At 44.6% G+C, this 21,467-nt stretch overlaps 2 protein-coding genes across 5 annotated transcripts in view; one reads left to right on the top strand and one right to left on the bottom strand.

Annotated features, from left to right (window-relative positions):
* Nucleotides 1-8,320, top strand: part of LOC138510729 (histidine-rich protein PFHRP-II-like) — a 34,530-nt gene extending 26,210 nt beyond the window's left edge. The window contains exon 2 of the mRNA XM_069626482.1: nt 7,357-8,320. Within this exon, the coding sequence (XP_069482583.1) occupies nt 7,357-8,320 (964 nt within the window). The remainder of the gene's footprint in view (nt 1-7,356) is intronic.
* The window catches only part of NIM1K (NIM1 serine/threonine protein kinase), a 413,346-nt gene that overhangs the window by 222,864 nt on the left and 169,015 nt on the right, over nt 1-21,467 (bottom strand). Inside the window, exon 1 of one of the 4 annotated variants that reach the window (XM_069627223.1) lies at nt 8,807-9,233. The exons of 2 other annotated variants lie outside the window; for them this stretch is intronic. The gene's annotated coding sequence lies outside the window, so the exon portion shown is untranslated. Of the gene's footprint in view, nt 1-8,806; nt 9,234-21,467 lie in introns of those variants that run through there. One more of the 4 variants, XM_069627226.1, reaches the window with a different exon arrangement.

Here is a 21,467-nt window from a genome sequence, read left to right as displayed (position 1 = left end):
ACTTTTTACTGAATCTAAAACAGAGACATTTGCCTTACACCTTTGATTGTTCATTTTTAGTATGAGGGTCAGATACGTTTTGGACACAAGTACAGTTTCCATAATTTTAATGACAAGACACAGGCCGATCTTTAGTTTTAGTTTCAAAGGCAGGGAATCTCTCTTTAGGATAGGGAAAGATATGCAAACCCTTTTCTTTTAATAAAGATGTCTAATGTTCAAAACTTTACAACTTTGTGTCCTTCCTTACCTCCACACAGAACCCTGAGGTCAAAGGGTAATGTATGGAACATTCATTCCTGTTTTCAAGAGATTGATGTTACTCTAGGATAATTTAGACATTCTAAAACATAACTATACACATTGACATACAATTATGTGGCTGAGGGAAATGGCTTGACCTTGAGAAAATGTCGGACCAGCAGAGGATGAAAGAGTTAGTCAGTTGCGATTTTTAGGCCTGATCTCAAGCATTTTTAAAAACAAAACTCAATTACAGAATCCACCCAAAAAACAAAGGGAAAAATCGTATTGAAAGACATTTTGTGACTCTAGGGAAAGGAAATGGAGAATTCGCTATATAGGCCAGCTGACAAAGTTCTCCTTCGCCAAGCCACAGCTATATACCAGAAGGCCATCCTTTCTGCTAAGCAGCTCTACTTTGCCATGAAGGTAGAAGCTGCTATTAACCAAAGGCCTTATTTAGCCTAGTCCAGTCTTTGTCCTCATCTGCTCTGTCTCATTCAAATATTATTATGTCGCAGGATCTTTATGACTCTTCGTAATTGTTTTTTAATGATAAGATCTCTGCCATTCAGAGCAAGATCGTTGGTTCCTGTTCTCCTCTCTCTATGTCCACAGCACCCTGTGTTGTGTTGAAGACCACCCCAAACTCGGACCGGTCCACTTTTCCGACCTTTTCCTTCTCAGATGTTTTGTCAGCTATCAATAAACTTAAATCTGCTTCCCCTTTGGATCCTATTCCTCTTTCTATTATCAAAAACATTTTGGTTGATATTATTTCTTGGATCATATGACTCTTTTTCCTCAGGCCGCATCCCCAATGAGCTGAAGCATGCGCTGATGATCCTTCTGTTAAAATAAAAACCTCTTTGGATCCTGCAGTTCTGTCCAATTTCCATCCCATCTCACTTCTCTCTTTCTCTCGGAAACTGCTTGAATCTTTGTTCTCTCCTTAACTGAGTTCCTTTCTTGAACCTTCTTCTTTTTTCAATTCTTTTTAATTTGGCTTTTGCCCGGTTGGGGTACTGAATCTGTTCTTGTTTCAATGTTGGACGGTCTGGTCCATTTGTCTGATCAGGGTGGCATGGGGGCGCTGATTCTATTAGATCTCTCAGCAGCATTTGACATCGTGGACCACCCCACCCTGGTTGCCCGTCTATCATTTGCAGGCCTTTCTGGTCAGGTGCTTATCTGGTTCTCTACTTTTCTTTCTGGTCCCACTCAGCCCATCGTTCTCTCCCCCTTCTCCTCCAAACCAGTACCTCTGTCTTGCGGAGTCCCACAAGGCTCCGCTTTGTCACCTATCCTGTTCAATATCTACATCCAGCCACTTCTGGGTCTCATCCATGCCCATGGCTTCCTCTGCTATTCCTATGCCAATGACAGACAGATTATTTTACACCTAGATCTGTGGCACCATGAAATGGCTGGTAGGCTTAGGGAATGCTTGGCCGTGGGGAGATGGATGACCAGAAACTGTCTGAAACTGAATGGTGAGAACACAGAGGTGCTGGTTGTTTTATCAGCTTCCCCCTCCCTGTTTTGGACCCCAAGCTTTTGGTCTGCTAGTTTCAGACCCTGCTGGTGCCAACCACTGTGGTGAAGGATCTGGGTGTTAATATCTCGGCATCTTTGTCAATGTCTGATCAGGTGGCAGCTGTCTGTCAAGCTGGCCACCTTAAATTAAGAACCCTTTGTAAACTCTTGCCTTACATTCCCTTTCATTTCCATGCTCTTATTGTCTCTGCTCCAGTTATGAATGGTGTCGACTACTATAATGCTCTCTATCTGGCTCAGCCTGCCTCCTTGATTCGTCGACTCTCACTATGGCAGAATATGGCTGTTAGAGCTGTGCTTCATTCTACTTCTGGTTCTCATAAGGCTCCCTTTCTACTTCAGCTGTATTGGCTTCCTGTCGTAAAGCGTGTGGTGTTTAAATCTCTATGTATTGCCCACAGAGCTTTTTACGAACTGGGAGCTGAATATCTCCAGGAAAAATTCTCTGCTTACGTTCCCTCCAGAGAACTTCGCTCTCAATCCTCGATAACAATTCGGCCTGGAACTCCCTCCCTTTTTCTCTTTGGGTGATGCATAACCATTTTTCCTTTCACCGCTCTCTGAAGACTCTTTTCTTTTGAATCAGATTTGACCCTCTCCTTGCTGGTTACTTTTGGTCTCTAGCGCCAAGATGCCCTTGGGGGACCGTTGCGCTTAATAAATCCTGATAACCTAAGATAACATAACTCAGACACTCTGTGCCTTAGACTTGTACAGTTTCTCTGTGTGCTTGTGTGTTCTACAGCCAGACCTTGAATAAGCAGCTCCATGCTTGGATTACACTAATGAGTATTAAGCACTAAAATACCTATCCTTAAACGGATGTCCCATGTGATTGGTCAGTGAGCTTTGTCTTTCAGATTACAGTAAGCTCTATTTCTTGCCGCACAGTCAAATCGGCAATAGAAGACATTTCTCTCAAGAACCATTTTGTTTCATAGCTGCCTTGCATACGTTTGCATTGTGTGTCGTGGCGGCCAAGTACGCCATGAAAGCAGGGGGTTAGATGCAGAAGCTTATAATCGAATCATTATTTTGCCCATAACATATGCATACAGGCACTGGCACGCATGTAGACGTTCACACTCCCAACATTATTCAAATTAAATGTTTTTATTTTATCACCATTAAAGATTATACATAAGTATGTAAACCACTACAACCAAAACAAATTTAACATACAATCTAGCAAACTCAATATGTCAACTATATATGTGCAGCTGTATTAGCGAAAAGTATGAAAAAAGGAAGAAATGGAGAAAAGAAAAAAAAAATAACACACTCCCAACATTATTAAGATCACAGAATCAAGCACAGGATAGTGAACCACATTTTTCAGATCCATGTTCTGGAATCTGATTTTATTTGCCATGATTTTTGCTTCCACGGCTTATCTTTGGCAGATCTATTTTAATCCACCTTTCACTGGAATTATCTCTTATGTTGCATTTGAATTTTTCCCGGATATTCACATTAGATGCAGGGGAGCTACTGCTCAAGCCTCACATCAGAAATATTTAAAAGAATTGAATTACTCCTAGGATGCTGCTAATCACCTCTGGACACCTGGCAGCATAACTTCCACCCATGTTCTTCTTGTCTGTGCGTTACAGAAGGTGAGTAATTCTATGTTGAGTTTAATACCCTTTCAAAAGCAGCAGCAGCGTGCTCCGAAATGCTACAAAATGGAGCCCCAGCGACATTTCAGCCTCACTGGCCTTCATCATTAGCACCCTGTGAAATACAAGTGATACGAACAGTAACGAACAGCATATTGGCCACACAGAGATGTCCCAGAGCCTGGCAGGCAGAACATACCCAAGTGTACCAGGACAGACAGTATGGCACTCCCATTGCTGGCTCCAATTTCCGAAGATCAGAGGAGAAAGAAAGGGTCTTCGGATTGCTGGGAGCTTGCTAAGATACTTCCTCACTCATCGGTAAGGACGTGCAGTAGAGCTTCTCTCCTTCCTGCGCTACAATCCAGGGTCCGGGTGACATAGATCATATAGAGATAGTCTGGGAAACCAGGACTATCCCGAGGAAAGGCTACGGGGAGTAGACCACAGGTTTAGCATAAAAGGAGGGCTCAAGGAGCAGAACGTTAGACGAGGAAGGTTTTGATTGCTGCCCTGAAATGATTAAAGGGTGTGAAGGCTCCTACGTAGGGGGCCAAGGAGTTCCAAAGAAGCGCTCCAATCAGTGAAATGTCTGTGTCCATTGTTCCCGCTGCAGGCCGGAAGCATTGGACTCTTCACGGGACATTGTCTCGTGCTTAGTGATGTACCAATGACATTGTTGAGCTACAAAAGATGTCAAATGTTTCCTCACCCTATTCCCAATGGCTACACTGCATTAGACGAAGCCTTTTCATTGTCAGTTTCCGTGTTCTCTACTTTGCCTCCCAGGATGCTTGGAGGCCAATGCTGGTGTTGTTGGGAAGCAGTTTGTGGGTTGGCATGAAGATAGAAGATGAGTGTTTTGATTTCCTTGGACAGTAGTTTTCCAAAGTCATCTATTTATAAAAAGAAGCCTTACATTGCATTGCATGGATGGCACACTAGCATTAAACCTCGCTCATTTATTTCTGAGGCTGGGTGACTTATTGATATTGAGATTTCTGCACAGACCCACAGCTGCTCGGTTAGGAGGCCAACCTCGCTAATAATTAACAGCAATATCTCCTTTCTGCATTATCTACCGGGAACTCTCGTCTTCACGCATGAAGCATGTTCTACACAGGAGCAAGTCAGCAGGCCGCTCTATTTGAATATACATTGTGAAGCAGAGAGTAGTTTATGCACGGCAAGCATTATTGTTTGAACGTGCTTTGAGGTGAGCTCGCTTTGAACTCTCCAGATTTTCATCATCTCGAAAATAGAAAATGGAGGATGAAAGAATCAGGTGTGTGCAGTGATAAGTAGATGCCGCCTGCCACTAAAACCTCTTTCACATCAAACGAGGACAGGGAACACACCTGTCTCTCTGCAGCCACATCTCAATTCGGCACAGACCAATCAACTAACATCAGAGACTTTGGATCTCTCGCTCCCACTCTCGCGCCACATTCACATAAATAATTGTAATGAACCTCGGTAATAGGTTATTTAGAAGTTATTGGCCAAGCTCCAAAACAACATGTTTGTCCAATGCCTTCTGTGACCCCAAAAGGAACTGGGCATTTCCTACCAATCCTAAGCCAGCACTGTCAGGAACCTATGGTTCACCTGATGTTTTGACCTACGACTCCTATGCTCCCTCACTATTGACTATACTGTCTAGGGTTGATGGTAGATGTAGTCCAAAAAATGTCTGGAGAGCTCAAGCTTGTAGACCTCTGTGGATGCTTAGCTCATGGGTTAAAAACTCATCTGAAACATAAGGCAGCTCCCACTTTGGGAATCTAGAATCCTGACAGGGCCGACTCATCCCTTCATCCTTCCATGATGGATACATTGACTACCATTAAATTGGGTAATAAAACCTATTATTCAAATGTTTAGAAGTCGAGGGGATTTCAACCTGAAGCGCTACATAAAAATGTGACATTCTTATTCTTATGTAGGGTAAAGTTTCTCAATTAATTCAGTAGTACACCAACAGAACCTCATTTTCGCACGTACACAAGAAGGTTATATAATGCGTGCTACTCAATGCCTAGTGTTTATTTTACATTTCACGCGGGCATTAGCCCATTTCAAAGTTCTGCCAGTATTGAAAAATAAGAGAACCGAGGCTTAGAGAGGGTACAATCATACGCACAAGATCACAGTTTGGCCAAATGGAAAGTCAATATTAGCACCGAAATGCCCTGGCGCCAAAGTCAACTAAAGTCAACCCAAATACTGAAAATGACCCTGTGTAAACGCCTGACACCAAGATGAGTGCAATATTGGGGATTTTTATGTATTTCACAAGCTACTAGTGAAAAACCACCTTCTGTATATTTTGCCCAGTGTACATTTTTTTTTGCAAAATTGCTCGGCAGATGTCTAGTTTCGGGGATCTGGGCAAGGAGCTTCTAGTACCCAAGACAATAGAACGCAGAGTTTTAGTATTGGAAAGATGAAAGCCTGAATTGGTCTAGCAGAGCCTGGAACCTTTAAAATATTATGGATGGAGCTTTGACAAGTCGAGTTATCACAAATGCTGAATGGACTACACCAGAATTCCCAAACTCCCACAGACACCTCAGCCCTGGATAAGTGGTAGTGCCTAACGAAGGGCCCACAACATGGATTCAACATCGAGTAATATTCTGGCTAGTAATCCTGGAAAATAATCTGTTCAATGGAAGCAGAGAAGCGCACTTCTGAGGAATGCATCATGTAAGCTTCCTTCAACATGCAGGTGTGTGTTTCCATCTGGCAATATCGAGGAAGCAGCAGATGCAGCACTCACGAATCATGGTCACCGTGCCACATCTTTTCCATCTAGCAATGTTGAGGAAGCAGCAGATGCAGCACTCACGAATTATGGTCATCATGAAAGCTTTGCTCAACAAGAAAGTGAGCATGTCCATCTAGCAATGTTGAGGAAGAAGCATATGCAGCACTCACGAATCATGGTCATCATGCAAGCTTCCTTCAACAAGCTAGTGTGTGTTTCCATCTAGCAATACAGAGGATGCAGCAGATGCAGCACTTACGACACTTACGACTCATGGTCATCATGCTAGTGTCCTTCAACAAACAAGTGTGTATTTCCATCTAGCAATACCAAGGAAGCAGCACATGCAGCACTCACAAATCATGGTCATCATGCCATCTTTGCTCAACAAGCAAGTGAGCATTTCCATCTAGCAATGTTGAGGAAGAGGCAGATGCAGCACTCACGAATCATGATCATCGTGCAAGCTTCCTTCAACAAGCAAGTGTGTGTTTCCATCTAGCAATACAGAGGATGTAGCAGATGCAACACTCACAAATCATGGTCATCATGCCATCTTTGCTCAACAAGCAAGTGAACATTTCCATCTAGCAATGTTGAGGAAGAAGCAGATGCAGTACTCACGAATCATAATCATCGTGCAAGCTTCCTTCAACAAGCAAGTGTGTGTTTCCATCTAGCAATACCGAGGAAGCAGCAGATGCAGCACTCACGAATCATGGTCATCATGCAAGCTTCCTTCAACAAGCAAGTGTGTGTTTCCATCTAGCAATACCGAGGAAGCAGCAGATGCAGCACTCACGAATCATGGTCATCATGCAAGCTTCCTTCTATCAATACGGAGGAAGCAGCAGATGCAGCACTCACGAGTCATTGTCATCATGCTATCTTTGCTCAACAAGCTAGTGTTGTGTTTCCATCTAGCAATACCGAGAATGCAGCAGATACAGCACTCACAAATCATGGTCATCATGCAAACTTCCTTCTAGCAATACCGAGGAAGCAGCAGATGCAGCACTCACGAGTCATTGTCATCATGCAAGTGTCCTTCAACAACCAAGTGTGTGTTTCCATCTAGCAATACCAAGGAAGTAGCAGATGCAGCACTCACGAATCATGGTCATCATGCCATCTTTGCTCAACAAGCTAGTGTGTGTTTCCATCTAGCAATACCAAGGAAGCAGCAGATGCAGCACTCACGAATCATGGTCATCATGCCATCTTTGCTCAACAAGCTAGTGTTGTGTTTCCATCCAGCAATACCAAGGAAGCAGCAGATGCAGCACCCACGAATCATGGTCATCATGCCATCTTTGCTCAACAAGCTAGTGTTGTGTTTCCATCCAGCAATACCAAGGAAGCAGCAGATGCAGCACTCACGAATCATGGTCATCATGCCATCTTTGCTCAACAAGCTAGTGTTGTGTTTCCATCCAGCAATACCAAGGAAGCAGCAGATGCAGCACCCACGAATCATGGTCATCATGCCATCTTTGCTCAACAAGCTAGTGTTGTGTTTCCATCCAGCAATACCAAGGAAGCAGCAGATGCAGCACCCACGAATCATGGTCATCATGCCATCTTTGCTCAACAAGCTAAGGTTGTGTTTCCATCCAGCAATACCAAGGAAGCAGCAGATGCAGCACTCACGAATCATGGTCATCCTGCCATCTTTGCTCAACAAGCTAGTGTTGTGTTTCCATCCAGCAATACCAAGGAAGCAGCAGATGCAGCACTCACGAATCATGGTCATCATGCCATCTTTGCTCAACAAGCTAGTGTTGTGTTTCCATCCAGCAATACCAAGGAAGCAGCAGATGCAGCACTCACGAATCATGGTCATCATGCCATCTTTGCTCAACAAGCTAGTGTTGTGTTTCCATCTAGCAATACCGAGAATGCAGCAGATGCAACACTCACGAATCATGGTCATCATGCCATCTTTGCTCAACAAGCTAGTGCTGTGTTTCCATCTAGCAATACCGAGAATGCAGCAGATGCAACACTCACGAATCATGGTCATCATGCAAACTTCCTTCTAGCAATACCGAGGAAGCAGCAGATGCAGCACTCACGAGTCATTGTCATCATGCAAGTGTCCTTCAACAACCAAGTGTGTGTTTCCATCTAGCAATACCAAGGAAGCAGCAGATGCAGGACTCACAAATCATGGTCATCATGCCATCTTTGCTCAACAAGCTAGTGTGTGTTTCCATCTAGCAATACCAAGGACGCAGCAGATGCAGCACTCACGAATCATGGTCATCATGCCATCTTTGCTCAACAAGCTAGTGTTGTGTTTCCATCTAGCAATAACAAGGAAGCAGCAGATGCAGCACTCACGAATCATGGTCATCATGCCATCTTTGCTCAACAAGCTAGTGTTGTGTTTCCATCTAGCAATACCGAGAATGCAGCAGATGCAGCACTCACGAATCGTGGTCAAACGAATCCAATGCAGACACAGATTGGTTCAAATTGAGCACGAGGCAAATCCATCAACATAAAAATAACTGCATGTCATTATGGGCGCTTGACATGGGTCCCCCTTTTACTCTTACTGCATCAAGCCATTTTAACGATAAACCCGTGTACTGTATGCCTTTAATATTCTTACCGTTCAAATGATGTAATGCGAAAATCACTCCCCTTGCTTGGAACCGCTAGTTGGACGGTGCGACCGTATGGCCACTTCCGTCTTCTGCCTGTTATTTACCAGCGAAACACAGTGCTCTGCGTTCCAAGCATCCAGGCGCGCGTTCAGAGAGGGGTGGGGGGGCCTCGCGTTACGCCGTGACTGGTCGGGTTCCCCAAACCACCGCAGTGATATAAAAAGAAGGCTGGTGATCACCTGTCACGGGGAAGTCCCCCACCGCGCGACGGGGCAGAGCAGGGCTGCGATCCCGAGCTGTCTCCCCTGCTCCCGCGGCGAGAGAGGCTGCCTGCCAAAGGCATGAATGGGCGAGTGCCCGCCGCGCGCTGCGCTCTGATTTAAGTGCACGCAGCCAGGGATGGGTTGACTGGCCCGAGCAGCCCCGCACTGCTCTTCCTGGAATTACACAATGCGCCGCTGAGCTGCTTAATTAATCTGCCACTGTACAGCCTGCCAGGGAACAAGCAGCACCCCGGAGGCCCCGAGACGCCGCGGCGCAAATGGGCACGGGAACTGGACCCTTTTCAGATTAGGGCGACTCTATGGCTTCACATCACCGTCGTAACACGTTCCCAGACCTGACAATTAAATTGACAAACGAATGCATTTTTAGGTGTCGTGAAAAAAGTGGTGTTACTATGCCCACCGACCCCATACCCACGCCCCATCCCACAATACAAGGGGGCTCAGGAATGAGGGCTGCTTTTGCAAATCTTTGCTCAACAAGCTAGTGAGCATTTCCATCTAGCAATGTTGAGGAAGAAGCAGATGCAGCACTCACGAATCATGATCATCGTGCAAGCTTCCTTCAACAAGCAAGTGTGTGTTTCCATCTAGCAATACCGAGAATGCACTTGCACGATCTAAATGACACCTGGCCTAGTAGGATCGTTGTCTGTCTTCCCCTTGTTCCCCCGCCCTGCCTCGTCGCGCCTTGTATAGGCGCGTTACAAATGCCATATCATATCAAAAAGAACGCTGTACCCTTTAGTTCCCACCTGCTTCGACCCTTGCGTTCTTGTAGTTGCTCCCAGTGGGCCCTAGAATTTCACAGAAAATCTTGTAGTTTACGCCCAAACGTCCTTCTGGATGTGAGCCTGGTTACCCTGTGAATCGGGTACAGGAAGCTGTGGCGCCCAGAGTACTCAGATCCAAACTCCAGCAGGTGCGCATTAGAGGAAAGACCTTTGGTGGCAGGAGCTTAATCTGCTGCATCCCTGAGCTTTGGAACCAACTTCTATCTTTTCTGCACGAGGTTACGAACTTGAGTAGCTTTAAGAAAGCCATAAAAACGTACTTGTTCAACTCAAATAACGAATTGGCTACCACTGCAACCTGATGGCCCACCCAGTGCTGGTCATTGGGCCGGCTCTTGCCGGATCCGAGATCCGACACCAGATGTATAACCGGATCTCGGTATCCGGCCACCGCTGCAAAGCCCAAACCCATGCTCTGCACGGGGTTACTTTGAAAATAAAATGTGAAGAAAAAAAGAAAGAAAGTGCCTGCATGGAGCGGTGGGAGGGGGGCTGGAGCAGATTATTGCTGCCATGAGTGCTCTGCTTGCTCTGCCCCCTACGTGTACACAACAGACTTTGATACATGTCACCAGAGGAGTTGCTAGGGGGGGGCTGAGGTGGCTATAGCCCCTGATCTTTTGGTTATATCCCAGGATAGAAGCTCAGGGGCTACAACCAAAAGGCTACCGAGCCCGGAGTCCTGACAATCCCAACATTAGCATAGCCCCAGATCTATTACAAACCTAGCCACACCCCTACAGGTCACAGCTGCAGAAAAAGCAAACTGTAACTTCGTCTGGTGACCCTGTGCAAGGGGTCATCAGAGGAAGTTACAGTCCTCAGTCACGACCCGGTTTATTTATTTATGCAATGTTTGTCGGATACATGGACCCAGATTATTTATTTATTCATGCAATGTCTTTCGGATATTTGTATCCGACAGACATTGCATGAATAAATAAATATACAGGTATCCGAAAAACATTGCATGAATAAATAAATACCCGTTGGTAGTTTAGGTGCACAGATAGCTGGTACGGGAGGTACATGTGCGGGTCGGACTGGGCCATAAAATTGTCTCAGGAACCAATGAAAAAGAGGCCCATAGTTGTAAATGGCAATTCATTCCTTTTCTGACCCTGTTTGAATAGTACTCAAGGGGGGAGTTTAAAAAATAAATAAAATGGGAAGCAAATTAAGCATTTTAAAGACTATTCACTCAGCAACACTGGTCAAAACTATTATCCACATAGTAAAGTAAGTCATCACCAGTGCCATGGAAGTGGTTTAACGTGGAATTGATATATAGTTTGGAAAAGGAGCAGCATGAAAGAAATTGCGCCTTTTTAAACTATTATTTTGGATATTTTCTTTGATCAGAGGTCAACTGCCAACTCCCCCCCAACCCTGTCTCCTCAGACAGCGCCCCCCCAACTCCACCGACACCCCAGCCCTTGTAGGATACCCCATCAATTTCTTTCCATTTTCACCAATGGACCCACCCAGATTTTGAGTACTGTTAGCTACTGGCATTTCTTATTTTGTTTTGTCTTGTCTGATTTTTCGGTGCGCACTGAGGCCTTAGAGCGAGTGGTGCATTATAAGAATTAAAAATAAAAACACGGATAAATGTGTTTACCTTCAATTGAGCACATTTTACAGAGGCACTTGATACCAATGATGCGTGTGGGTGCATATGCTGGGTTATATATAGCATACACGTAGATGTGAAGTAACAGAGTGCTGGGCAAGTGCATTCAGTCATCAAGTACAATAACATGCACACTATTAGAAGGGTGCACTTGAAAGGTAATGAAGAGGGGAAAAAGGGGGCTAGAGCCAGGGGGTACAGGTGGGAAAGGCAGACCAATTCTTAATTCCTTTGTTGGTAGACCCGCAGATTTGCACCTGTATAAGCTATATCCTTGCGAGATCCAAATAACTTGACTTTCCTAACTGCACAGCGGAGTCCCTGCTCCGGCCTCAGAACATCCCCCCTTTGCCTTCTGCTCAGACACAAGATGGCTGGCCTCCTTCCTCACTGACAGATCTGGCAGTGATGACTTTGGATACTGAGGCTGGACCCTCATTACTCCAGGTTTGCTGGTTGAGTGTTAGCTGGCGCTTTTGATAGCTTCTTGAGCTGCGCTACTTTATCACAGTCGTGTTTGTTTTGCAGAATCAGTGCTGTGATGTGTCACGGGTAGCAGGCACATGGATTTGCACATATTGGTGCAGGTTTCTTGATCAGTGGATTCACATTCTTATCCAGTTCTCAGAGGAGAAAGGAAGCGAAGAATGATGTCTTTTGTGAAAGAGGAAGCTATGTACCCTTTTGTGAGAGATGAAGTTAAGTAAGTTCCCTTTTGTGATAGATGAAGCTATGTTCCATTTTGTGAGAAAGCAGAGTATGTTAACATTTGTGAGAGAGGAAGCTAGGTAGGATCGCTTTTGTGAGAGAGGATGCTAAGTATGTTCCTTCTGTGAGAGAGGAAGCTATGTACCCTTTTGTGAGAGGTGAAGCTAAGTAAGTTCCCTTTTGCGAGAGATGAAGCTGTGTTCCATTTTGTGAGAAAGCAGAGAATGTTCACTTTTGTGAGAGAGGAAGCTAGGTACGATCCCTTTTGTGAGAGAGGATGCTTAGTATGCTCCTTTTGTGAGAGAGGAAGCTATGTACCCTTTTGTGAGAGATGAAGTTAAGTAAGTTCCCTTTTGTGATAGATGAAGCTATGTTCCATTTTGTGAGAAAGCAGAGTATGTTCAGTTTTGTGAGAGAGGAAGCTAGGTATGATCCCTTTTGTGTGAGAGGATGCTAAGTATGTTCCGTCTGTGAGAGGGGAAGCTATGTCCCCTTTTGTGAGAGGTGAAACTAAGTAAGTTCCCTTTTGTGAGAGATGAAGCTATGTTCCATTTTGTGAGAAAGCAGAGAATGTTCACTTTTGTGAGAGAGGAAGCTAGGTATGATCCCTTTTGTGAGAGAGAATGCTAAGTATGTCCCTTTTGTGAGAGATGAAGCTAAGTAAGTTCCCTTTTGTGAGAGATGAAGCCATGTTCCATTTTGTGAGAAAGCAGAGAATGTTCACTTTTGTGAGAGAGGAAGCTAGGTACGATCCCTTTTGTGGGTACGATCCCTTTTGTGAGAGAGGATGCTAAGTATGTTCATTTTGTGAGAGAGGATGCTATGTACCCTTTTGTGAGAGATGAAGCTATGTTCCATTTTGTGAGAAAGCAGAGAATGTTCACTTTTGTGAGAGAGGAAGCTAGGTACGATCCCTTTTGTGAGAGAGGATGCTTAGTATGCTCCTTTTGTGAGAGAGGAAGCTATGTACCCTTTTGTGAGAGATGAAGTTAAGTAAGTTCCCTTTTGTGATAGATGAAGCTATGTTCCATTTTGTGAAAAAGCAGAGTATGTTCAGTTTTGTGAGAGAGGAAGCTAGGTATGATCCCTTTTGTGTGAGAGGATGCTAAGTATGTTCCGTCTGTGAGAGGGGAAGCTATGTCCCCTTTTGTGAGGGGTGAAACTAAGTAAGTTCCCTTTTGTGAGAGATGAAGCTATGTTCCATTTTGTGAGAAAGCAGAGAATGTTCACTTTTGTGAGAGAGGAAGCTAGGTATGATCCCTTTTGTGAGAGAGAATGCTAAGTATGTCCCTTTTGTGAGAGATGAAGCTAAGTAAGTTCCCTTTTGTGATAGATGAAGCTATGTTCCATTTTGTGAGAAAGCAGAGTATGTTCAGTTTTGTGAGAGAGGAAGCTAGGTATGATCCCTTTTGTGTGAGAGGATGCTAAGTATGTTCCGTCTGTGAGAGGGGAAGCTATGTCCCCTTTTGTGAGAGATGAAGCTAAGTAAGTTCCGTTTTGTGAGAGATGAAGCCATGTTCCATTTTGTGAGAAAGCAGAGAATGTTCACTTTTGTGAGAGAGGAAGCTAGGTACGATCCCTTTTGTGGGTACGATCCCTTATGTGAGAGAGGAAGCTAGGTATGATCCCTTTTGTGAGAGAGGATGCTTAGTATGCTCCTTTTGTGAGAGAGGAAGCTATGTACCCTTTTGTGAGAGATGAAGTTAAGTAAGTTCCCTTTTGTGATAGATGAAGCTATGTTCCATTTTGTGAGAAAGCAGAGTATGTTCAGTTTTGTGAGAGAGGAAGCTAGGTATTATCCCTTTTGTGTGAGAGGATGCTAAGTATATTCCGTCTGTGAGAGGGGAAGCTATGTCCCCTTTTGTGAGAGATGAAGCTAAGTAAGTTCCCTTTTGTGAGAGATGAAGCCATGTTCCATTTTGTGAGAAAGCAGAGAATGTTCACTTTTGTGAGAGAGGAAGCTAGGTACGATCCCTTTTGTGGGTACGATCCCTTTTGTGAGAGAGGAAGCTAGGTATGATCCCTTTTGTGAGAGAGGATGCTAAGTATGCTCCTTTTGTGAGAGAGGAAGCTATGTGGCCTTTTGTGAGAGATGAAGCTAAGTAGGTTCCGTTTTGTGAGAGATGAAGCTATGTTCCATTTTGTGAGAAAGCAGAGAATGTTCCCTTTTGTGAGAGAGGAAGCTAGGTATGTTCCCCCTTTCAAGGAGATCTATCTCTTTTCCCTACCTATCAAGGATTCAGAGATAATTGATTTCTTCCTGGCCTCCTCTCTAAAGGATGAGGTACTGAAGAACATGACTGTCCAGAAACAGACCAGGGCCAGGCAGTGTACCAGGTTTAAGGCTTTTATTGCCATTGGGGACTATAGCAGCCATGTTGGGCTCACGGTAAAATGCTCCAAGGAGAGGTTGTGACTGCTATTCGTGGCGCCATCATTCTGGCAAAGTTGTCCATTGTGCCAGTACTTGTGTGTCTGGTTCCTGCACCCAGCGGTACTGGCATTGTGTCAGCACCCGTTCCCAAGAAACTATCGTTCCCTTTTGTGAGGGAGGAAGCTAAGTATTTCCTTTTGTGAGAGTGGAAGATAAGTATGTTCCCTTTTGTGAGAGAAGAAGCTAAGAATGTACTAAAAGTAAGCCCCTGAATGCTCACACGAGAGAGAATACAACCCGCTAGGGAAGAAAGGCCCAAGTTGATCTTGTAAGGATAACAAATTTAATGTCATGCGCAGATGAAAGCAACAGCAAAGACCTCTGCTGCCAAAAGCATTCTTTTTAAATACTTGAAACCTGACGGGAGTGCTACAGTTAGGATACTTTACACATTTGTTTTCTTCTTAATGCTTTAATTTAGAAAACATATTCAGTTCATGCAATTTATTAAACAAAACCTAGAACATCGTTGTACCAAAATGTATAACAGAGCAACAGTAATAAAACCATTTAGACAACAAATACAATACATTGAATACAATTCACAGCCTAAAACCAATCCTAAAAAATTAAAAGTGCTGCAATCTTCAAAAATTCCAACTCTTGATACATCCTGGTGTCTATGTACCTTCAATCACCATACATAATTCCCAGTTGCCATTCAAATTAACCATGTGGATCTAATCGATCTATATGCTAGCCCAACATGTTTCTTTCTTACACCATTGGCAATCATCCATAGAACTTCATCAGTGGCTACTGCTCCTTCTGCCCCTTTATGTACAACTGTGGTCCTTAAACCTCAGCAATATGCTATTTACTTTGCTGCATAGGGCCTTACAATCTTTAAATACCACCTCTGTTATATTGAATTTACACAAATATGTCTCATATCCTAAATTGAAAGGGCTCTTTTTTCCCTCTTTCTATTGACCTCCAAAATAGACAGGCAGTCTCTAATACTTCTGTACTTGTCTATTTTATTTTCTCTGGCTCTTTAATTCAGCCTTGTAACTCATGGGCAACATCTTGCTTCTAGTTACATGTCTCCCACCATTCTCTGTGTAGTCTAGTAGCTGTTGTTATGCACTCCTACAAGAACTTCTGTTAATTTTACAAGTACTGCAGGTGTAATAGGTACTGGTCGTGGGAACGGCAGCGGTCTGAAGTTGTTCCCAACTACCCCTGCTACTTATGGAATTATCTGGCGCTCATGTATCACTGACAGGTCTTTATTGCGGTAAAGGCGGTAGAGGTGTCTGTTTTGGTAGCTGTGACCGTGGGTTTGAAGAAATAAGGAAACTATTACACCCACAGTACTTGTAAAATCAACAGAAGTGGTAGAGAATAAATGGTGTTTTCACTTATTTAAACCCCACACATGATATTGTTTGCCTAGGACAGCAAGATACAGAGTTTGACTTGCCGGATGTAGTTATCAAGGGAGGACAAACATCGTAGGGGGCCGCACCATCCCAGTGATGTGATCTAGGAGGAAAATGTGATGAATGGTGTCAAAGACATTTGGGGTACAAATCTGTCATTGGTAGCTCGTTTGGGATTTTTGACTCGCCCATAAACTTAAAGGTACTCGGTTCCTGAACGAGAGTGGAAGCCAGGCCGAGGGTCACTTAAGATGGCGTCAAAGTTAAAGCTGGTGTCGACATCGAACACTTTCAAAACTGCTCCGCGTTTGTGAATAGGGAGGGCGTGTTAGCAAACCCCTACAATTTCTTTACCATAAATTGCCAATGAAATGGTCTTCTTCATATAAACTAAAAGGGCGATGAGACCAAACGCTTCCCACATTTGTTATGAAATCTCTTTAATGCACTAGCGACATGGGTCATTGCGTTTTTGCGTGTTTAACCTTTTGTGAGCAGAGTCCATTTGCCAAAAAGCAGACACTTAAATAATAATGAGAATCCCCTTCTAAGTGGTTGTCGTATAAATAGAACTGCTTTTAGAGTATTCTCTGTACTCATTTTCATTACCTTTGTTTATCTCTACTCTCTCTTGGTGCAGAATGTCCCAGAACAGTTAGCAGTTGTATTAGTGTTTGAAGAGCAAGCCAGGCCATATCTACTGTGAGGTGGATATTATCTCTGTGCTACGTAAACACTCATAACAAGTAAGCAATAGTAGCGGTTCTATTCTTAGGGAGTAGATTCAGAATATCATACATGTATGTAATAGTGGTTGCATAATGGATTCTCACAGTGAACCACATCGATGCTATTTTCTTTGTGATTGTTCCACTAGGAATAATGGAAGCTGCCGAGACCAGCTTATTCAAGGCCTTACATCTCGTACCCTCCCATACATCGTGCAGTAGAGCGCATGAGAAGCATCAAGCCACGCTATTGGAGAAGGGAGCTCTGTGGCTCTAGCACAAACCACTTTGAGAATATCAGCCTTGGTCCAAGGTCTACTAGAGTGAACTGGTGTGCCTGGCCTTACTCTGAGTTGCTCCAGAGGCATGTCTCCCCACTTTTCCTTTTGTGCAATACCCCAGGGACTCAGTCTAGTCACTGGACCTCAAAGACATCTATGCCGTAGATAGGACTTCTCTACATCTGGGTAGGAGTAGCACATCAGCTTTGAGAGGAGGGAGGATGGAGGAGCCACAAGTTGAGCTGTGGGGGTCGATAGCCCTGGGTGTCAGAAAAGGGGTGGAGAAGACTCACTGACCCAATGCTGGTACCTCATTGGCTGATGCTTTCTATCGCAAACCTTGGAAGTATGCATTGTTTGGGAATTCCCCAAACCATATTCTTCTAGTGTAGCGAAAGATGCTAGATTGACTGAGGGCCTGACCTACCAGGCACCTCACAGACATTTAGAAGTATGGACTCTCTGGGCAATAGAATGTAGCGGCAAGTGATCAAGAAGACAAATCAGGGTAAGATCAGGCGGGGGCATGACTTAGGAGGGAGTCTGTCATACGCAGATTGTGCGGTGGGCGGGGGTGCAGAGAGGCTAGCAATCACACCGGAGTCCCCATAGGTTGACACCTGTGTTCTTATTATATCTCATATTAAACCTTCCTCGCTCCTAAGCCCTGGGCCAGTGATGTCTCCTTTTGTATGTCCGCGAGACACAAGTGGTGACTTTTTGAACGTGAGATACAGAAAAAGGCTGGCTGGAGTCCCAGTTCAGGCTTGTGCAGACCTAGGATAGGATCCAGTGTAAGTGAGCTGGAGTCTAGTTTCATATCTGAGAGCTCGGTCAGGCATTAACGGCAGCACCTTTTACACATAGCAGATATGTCCAGAGTAATTTGTTAATCATAGCCCTGCCTGTGCTTGCCCCTCAATCTTGAGCACCACATCATGTATAAATAAACTAAATAGCACAGGGGCAAGGAGGCATCCCTGCCCGTCTCCCTTTCTGCAGCTACAATTGTTTGTCCCAGCTCCCTTAGAGCCAATCTTTACACATGTCGAGTTCTCACTACACATAGTCAAAAATATGATAGGTAGAATATTATGAAGTAATCTTAACCATTGGCATTGTTCTGGGCAACCTTCCCCACCATTGTTTGTTGTTAGCCCATCTGTACCATTGCAGAAGGGGACCAGCCATATACAACTCAGTCTTGGTCTAGGCAACAACTGGAACAGTCCAGCCCGAACTGCTAGGCCACGTCCCATCTGCACTGAAGCACATTCAACACGGACATGTTGAGTTCTTGTTGGGCCTCATCTATGACATGCAGCTTGGCTCCCGATGCCGCAGCAAGAATGGGACCCACATTTAGGCATAACCTTTCTCCCTTAAGGAGAGAAACTGTAACCAAGAAATGTGATGTTCACACTATGTACGCAGTTTGATTGCCTTGACGACATCTTCACTAATGCCCTTCTCTCCCACGTCCCGCCGCTGCATAGGTTTACTGACCGAGTCGAGCATGTCCACAGGGTCGATGAAAGCAAGATAAAGGGACCTCTGGTTGAGAACCCCTTACTCTTGTCTAAACATCTGATCAATTAACCACTGTCAGCTCTAAAGGCAGCTTCTGCAACAGGAAGAGATTTTTTCCTGGATTTCCACCTCCAATCAGGTAAATGGCAGTTTCCCCTCAAAACGTCTCCTTTGAGTCAAATAAAGAAATGAGGTGATAATTAAATGAACTATTCCATTCAAAATTAGGGCCACTATTGCTGTCTGCCGAGAGTTAGAAAGTTGGTTACGACTTATCTTGGCTTTCATTATTCTATGGACCAACAGGACCCAAGCCTTCAGATCATGCTTGAAGAAGTCAGCAGAGATTCCATCGGGCCCAGGAGCCCATAAGGATTTTTGTTTTACTGAATCGCATCCTGTTGTATGAGCGAAAATATCATTTCCCACAGGGCTGCGGTCTCCTCAGTTCTAGTTCTCTAGACATGATTGATGGCTTATAGAGCAGTCTTAGAACGTTTGGAAAAGTGCTCAAACTACTCGAGTGTGTTACTATTATTTGAGGGACAGGTTCAAATAGTTCCTTCCACTTTTTTTAGGCAACACATTTCAAGAAACCCTTCTGGTTTTCCTGTGTATGTACCTCTGTAATTCCTGCTATTTCTTATCTGCATATTTTCTTTTTTTTGTTTAAATATAAAACTTGTATCCACTATCTGCCTCTCTAATTGTGCCAATAGGGTAGTCCCGTCATCTTTTAATTAGCCTGACACTTAGAGACTAATTCATGGATTATTTGCGCCGAAAAAAACGGCATTTGTGCGTCATTCTGCCAGCAAATCCCCATTTGTTAAACGGGGATTTGCGGGCTGAATGGCACACGAATCCCGTTTTTTTCGGCGCAAATAATCCATGAATCAGGTCCTTAGTTTCCTGGCATCTATGTAGTCTTAATCAAAGGAGCAATCCTTAGTTTGTCTCGATTTAGTGATTGCTTGGATTTCAGTTAAACAGATATCTTTGATAATAATGTTCATTCTTTAAATGATTTTGATTTCATTATTTAGATTTTATTTAATGCAATAGGAACACATTGTGTGTATGTGTACATTTAGTTTGGGGTGCAAAGTGGTCTGTTGCTATCCATGGATGGTTCAGGTAAGGATAGAAGAAAAGTACTCCATGATATGCTGCAATCGTTGTGTGAGGTCAGACAGGATGTGACAGGCTATGCTTAGATATCCATATTTCACTCTGTAGCTGGCTTTAAGTAGGCGATAAACAGCAGGTGGACATGCCTGTACTGGCCTGGTAATGGACTTTCGCCAAGGGATGCAGTACTGACACCTCCCGCCTACATATTTTTGTAAAAAATCGTTTGAGCGCTAAGCAGAACACATTTGTACTTAAGCAAGTGCTTTAAAATGTGAAAAAAGGCTAGCATAAAAAAAATAAAGTGAGCTTTTTAATAAGCGAAACAGTCCTCTTTCTACTTCCTTGGCTTCACCAGGCTAATTGAAGAAGAAGAAGCCTGGCTGGAGTGGGCATAGAAAGAAGAAAGTCAGCAACGTTGTTATTTTACCTGTCAAATGGTGAGCATGTGGACAATGGGAGGCCTCGGAGGGAGTGGCTAAGTGAACTGGAAACATGGACGCACTATTTTTAAAGCAGGTAGGTTATTGCTACATGCTAAAACGTGGGGCGCCAGTTGTGATATTTCTAACAAGCATAAAGTAATAGCTGTTGGCTTTGTATAGGATTTTGTACTAAGCACTGGCATCATGTGTCCAGGCACTCACGCGATTTGCCAGCCGTTGCTACCTTCTCGCCAGGTAATGTAATCCTGTACGAGGCACTTGCCATGGTATGTCTTGTTACTCACATCAGATGGTATTAAGAAATTCTGCCGGGCAGAAGGAAGTGGTGCTGGTAATGTTATGTTTTGCTAGTGACATAGTGAGGACAGGTTTAGGACTGCTGAAGAGTGTAATGGTGTCAGAGCCAGGACTAAAGGAGCATCAAGGAGTGTACAGATGGCAGAGTGAGGGTTGAAGGAGCATAAAGGAGTGTACTGGTGGCAGAGCGAGGGCTGAAGGACTATCAAGGAGTGTACTGGTGGCAGAGCAAAGGCTGAAGGAGCATCAAGGAGTGTACAGGTGGCAGAGCGAGGGCTGAAGGAGCATCAAGGAGTGTACAGGTGCAGAGCGAGGGCTGAAGAAGCATCAAGGAGTGTACTGGTGGCAGAGCGAGGGATGAAGGAGCATCAAGGAGTGTACAGGCGGGAGAGCGAGGACTGAAGAAACATCAAGGAGTGTACTGGTGGCAGAGCGAGGGCTGTAGGAGCATCAAGGAGTGTACTGGTGGCAGAGCGAGGGCTGAAAGAGCATCAAGGAGTGTACTGGTGGCAGAGCGAGGGCTCAGGGAGCATCAAGGAGTGTACTGGTGGCAGAAGAAGGACTAAAGGAGCATCAATGAGTGTACAGGTGGCAGAGTGAGGGTTGAAGGAGCATAAAGGAGTGTACTGGTGGCAGAGCGAGGGCTGAAGGACTATCAAGGAGTGTACTGGTGGCAGAGCATAGGCTGAAGGAGCATCAAGGAGTGTACAGGTGGCAGAGCGAGGGCTGAAGGAGCTTCAAGGAGTGTACTGGTGCAGTGCGAGGGCAGAAGGAGCATCAAGGAGTGTACTGGTGGCAGAGCAAGGGCTGAAGGAGCTTCAAGGAGTGTACAGGTGGCAGAACAAGGGCTGAAGGAGCATCAAGGAGTGTACTGGTGGCAGAGCGAGGGCTGAAGGAGCATCAAGGAGTGTACTGGTGGCAGAGCGAGGGCTCAGGGAGAATCAAGCAGTGCACTGGTGGCAGAGTGAGGGCTGAAGGAGCATCAAGGAGTGTACTGGCGGCAGAGCAAGGGCTG

The sequence above is a fragment of the Ambystoma mexicanum genome, chromosome 6p (genome assembly GCF_040938575.1).
Source record: "Ambystoma mexicanum isolate Mex_15411 chromosome 6p, UKY_AmexF1_1, whole genome shotgun sequence".
NCBI lineage: Eukaryota > Metazoa > Chordata > Amphibia > Caudata > Ambystomatidae > Ambystoma > Ambystoma mexicanum.
This window is presented reverse-complemented; position numbering and strand designations above follow the sequence as displayed.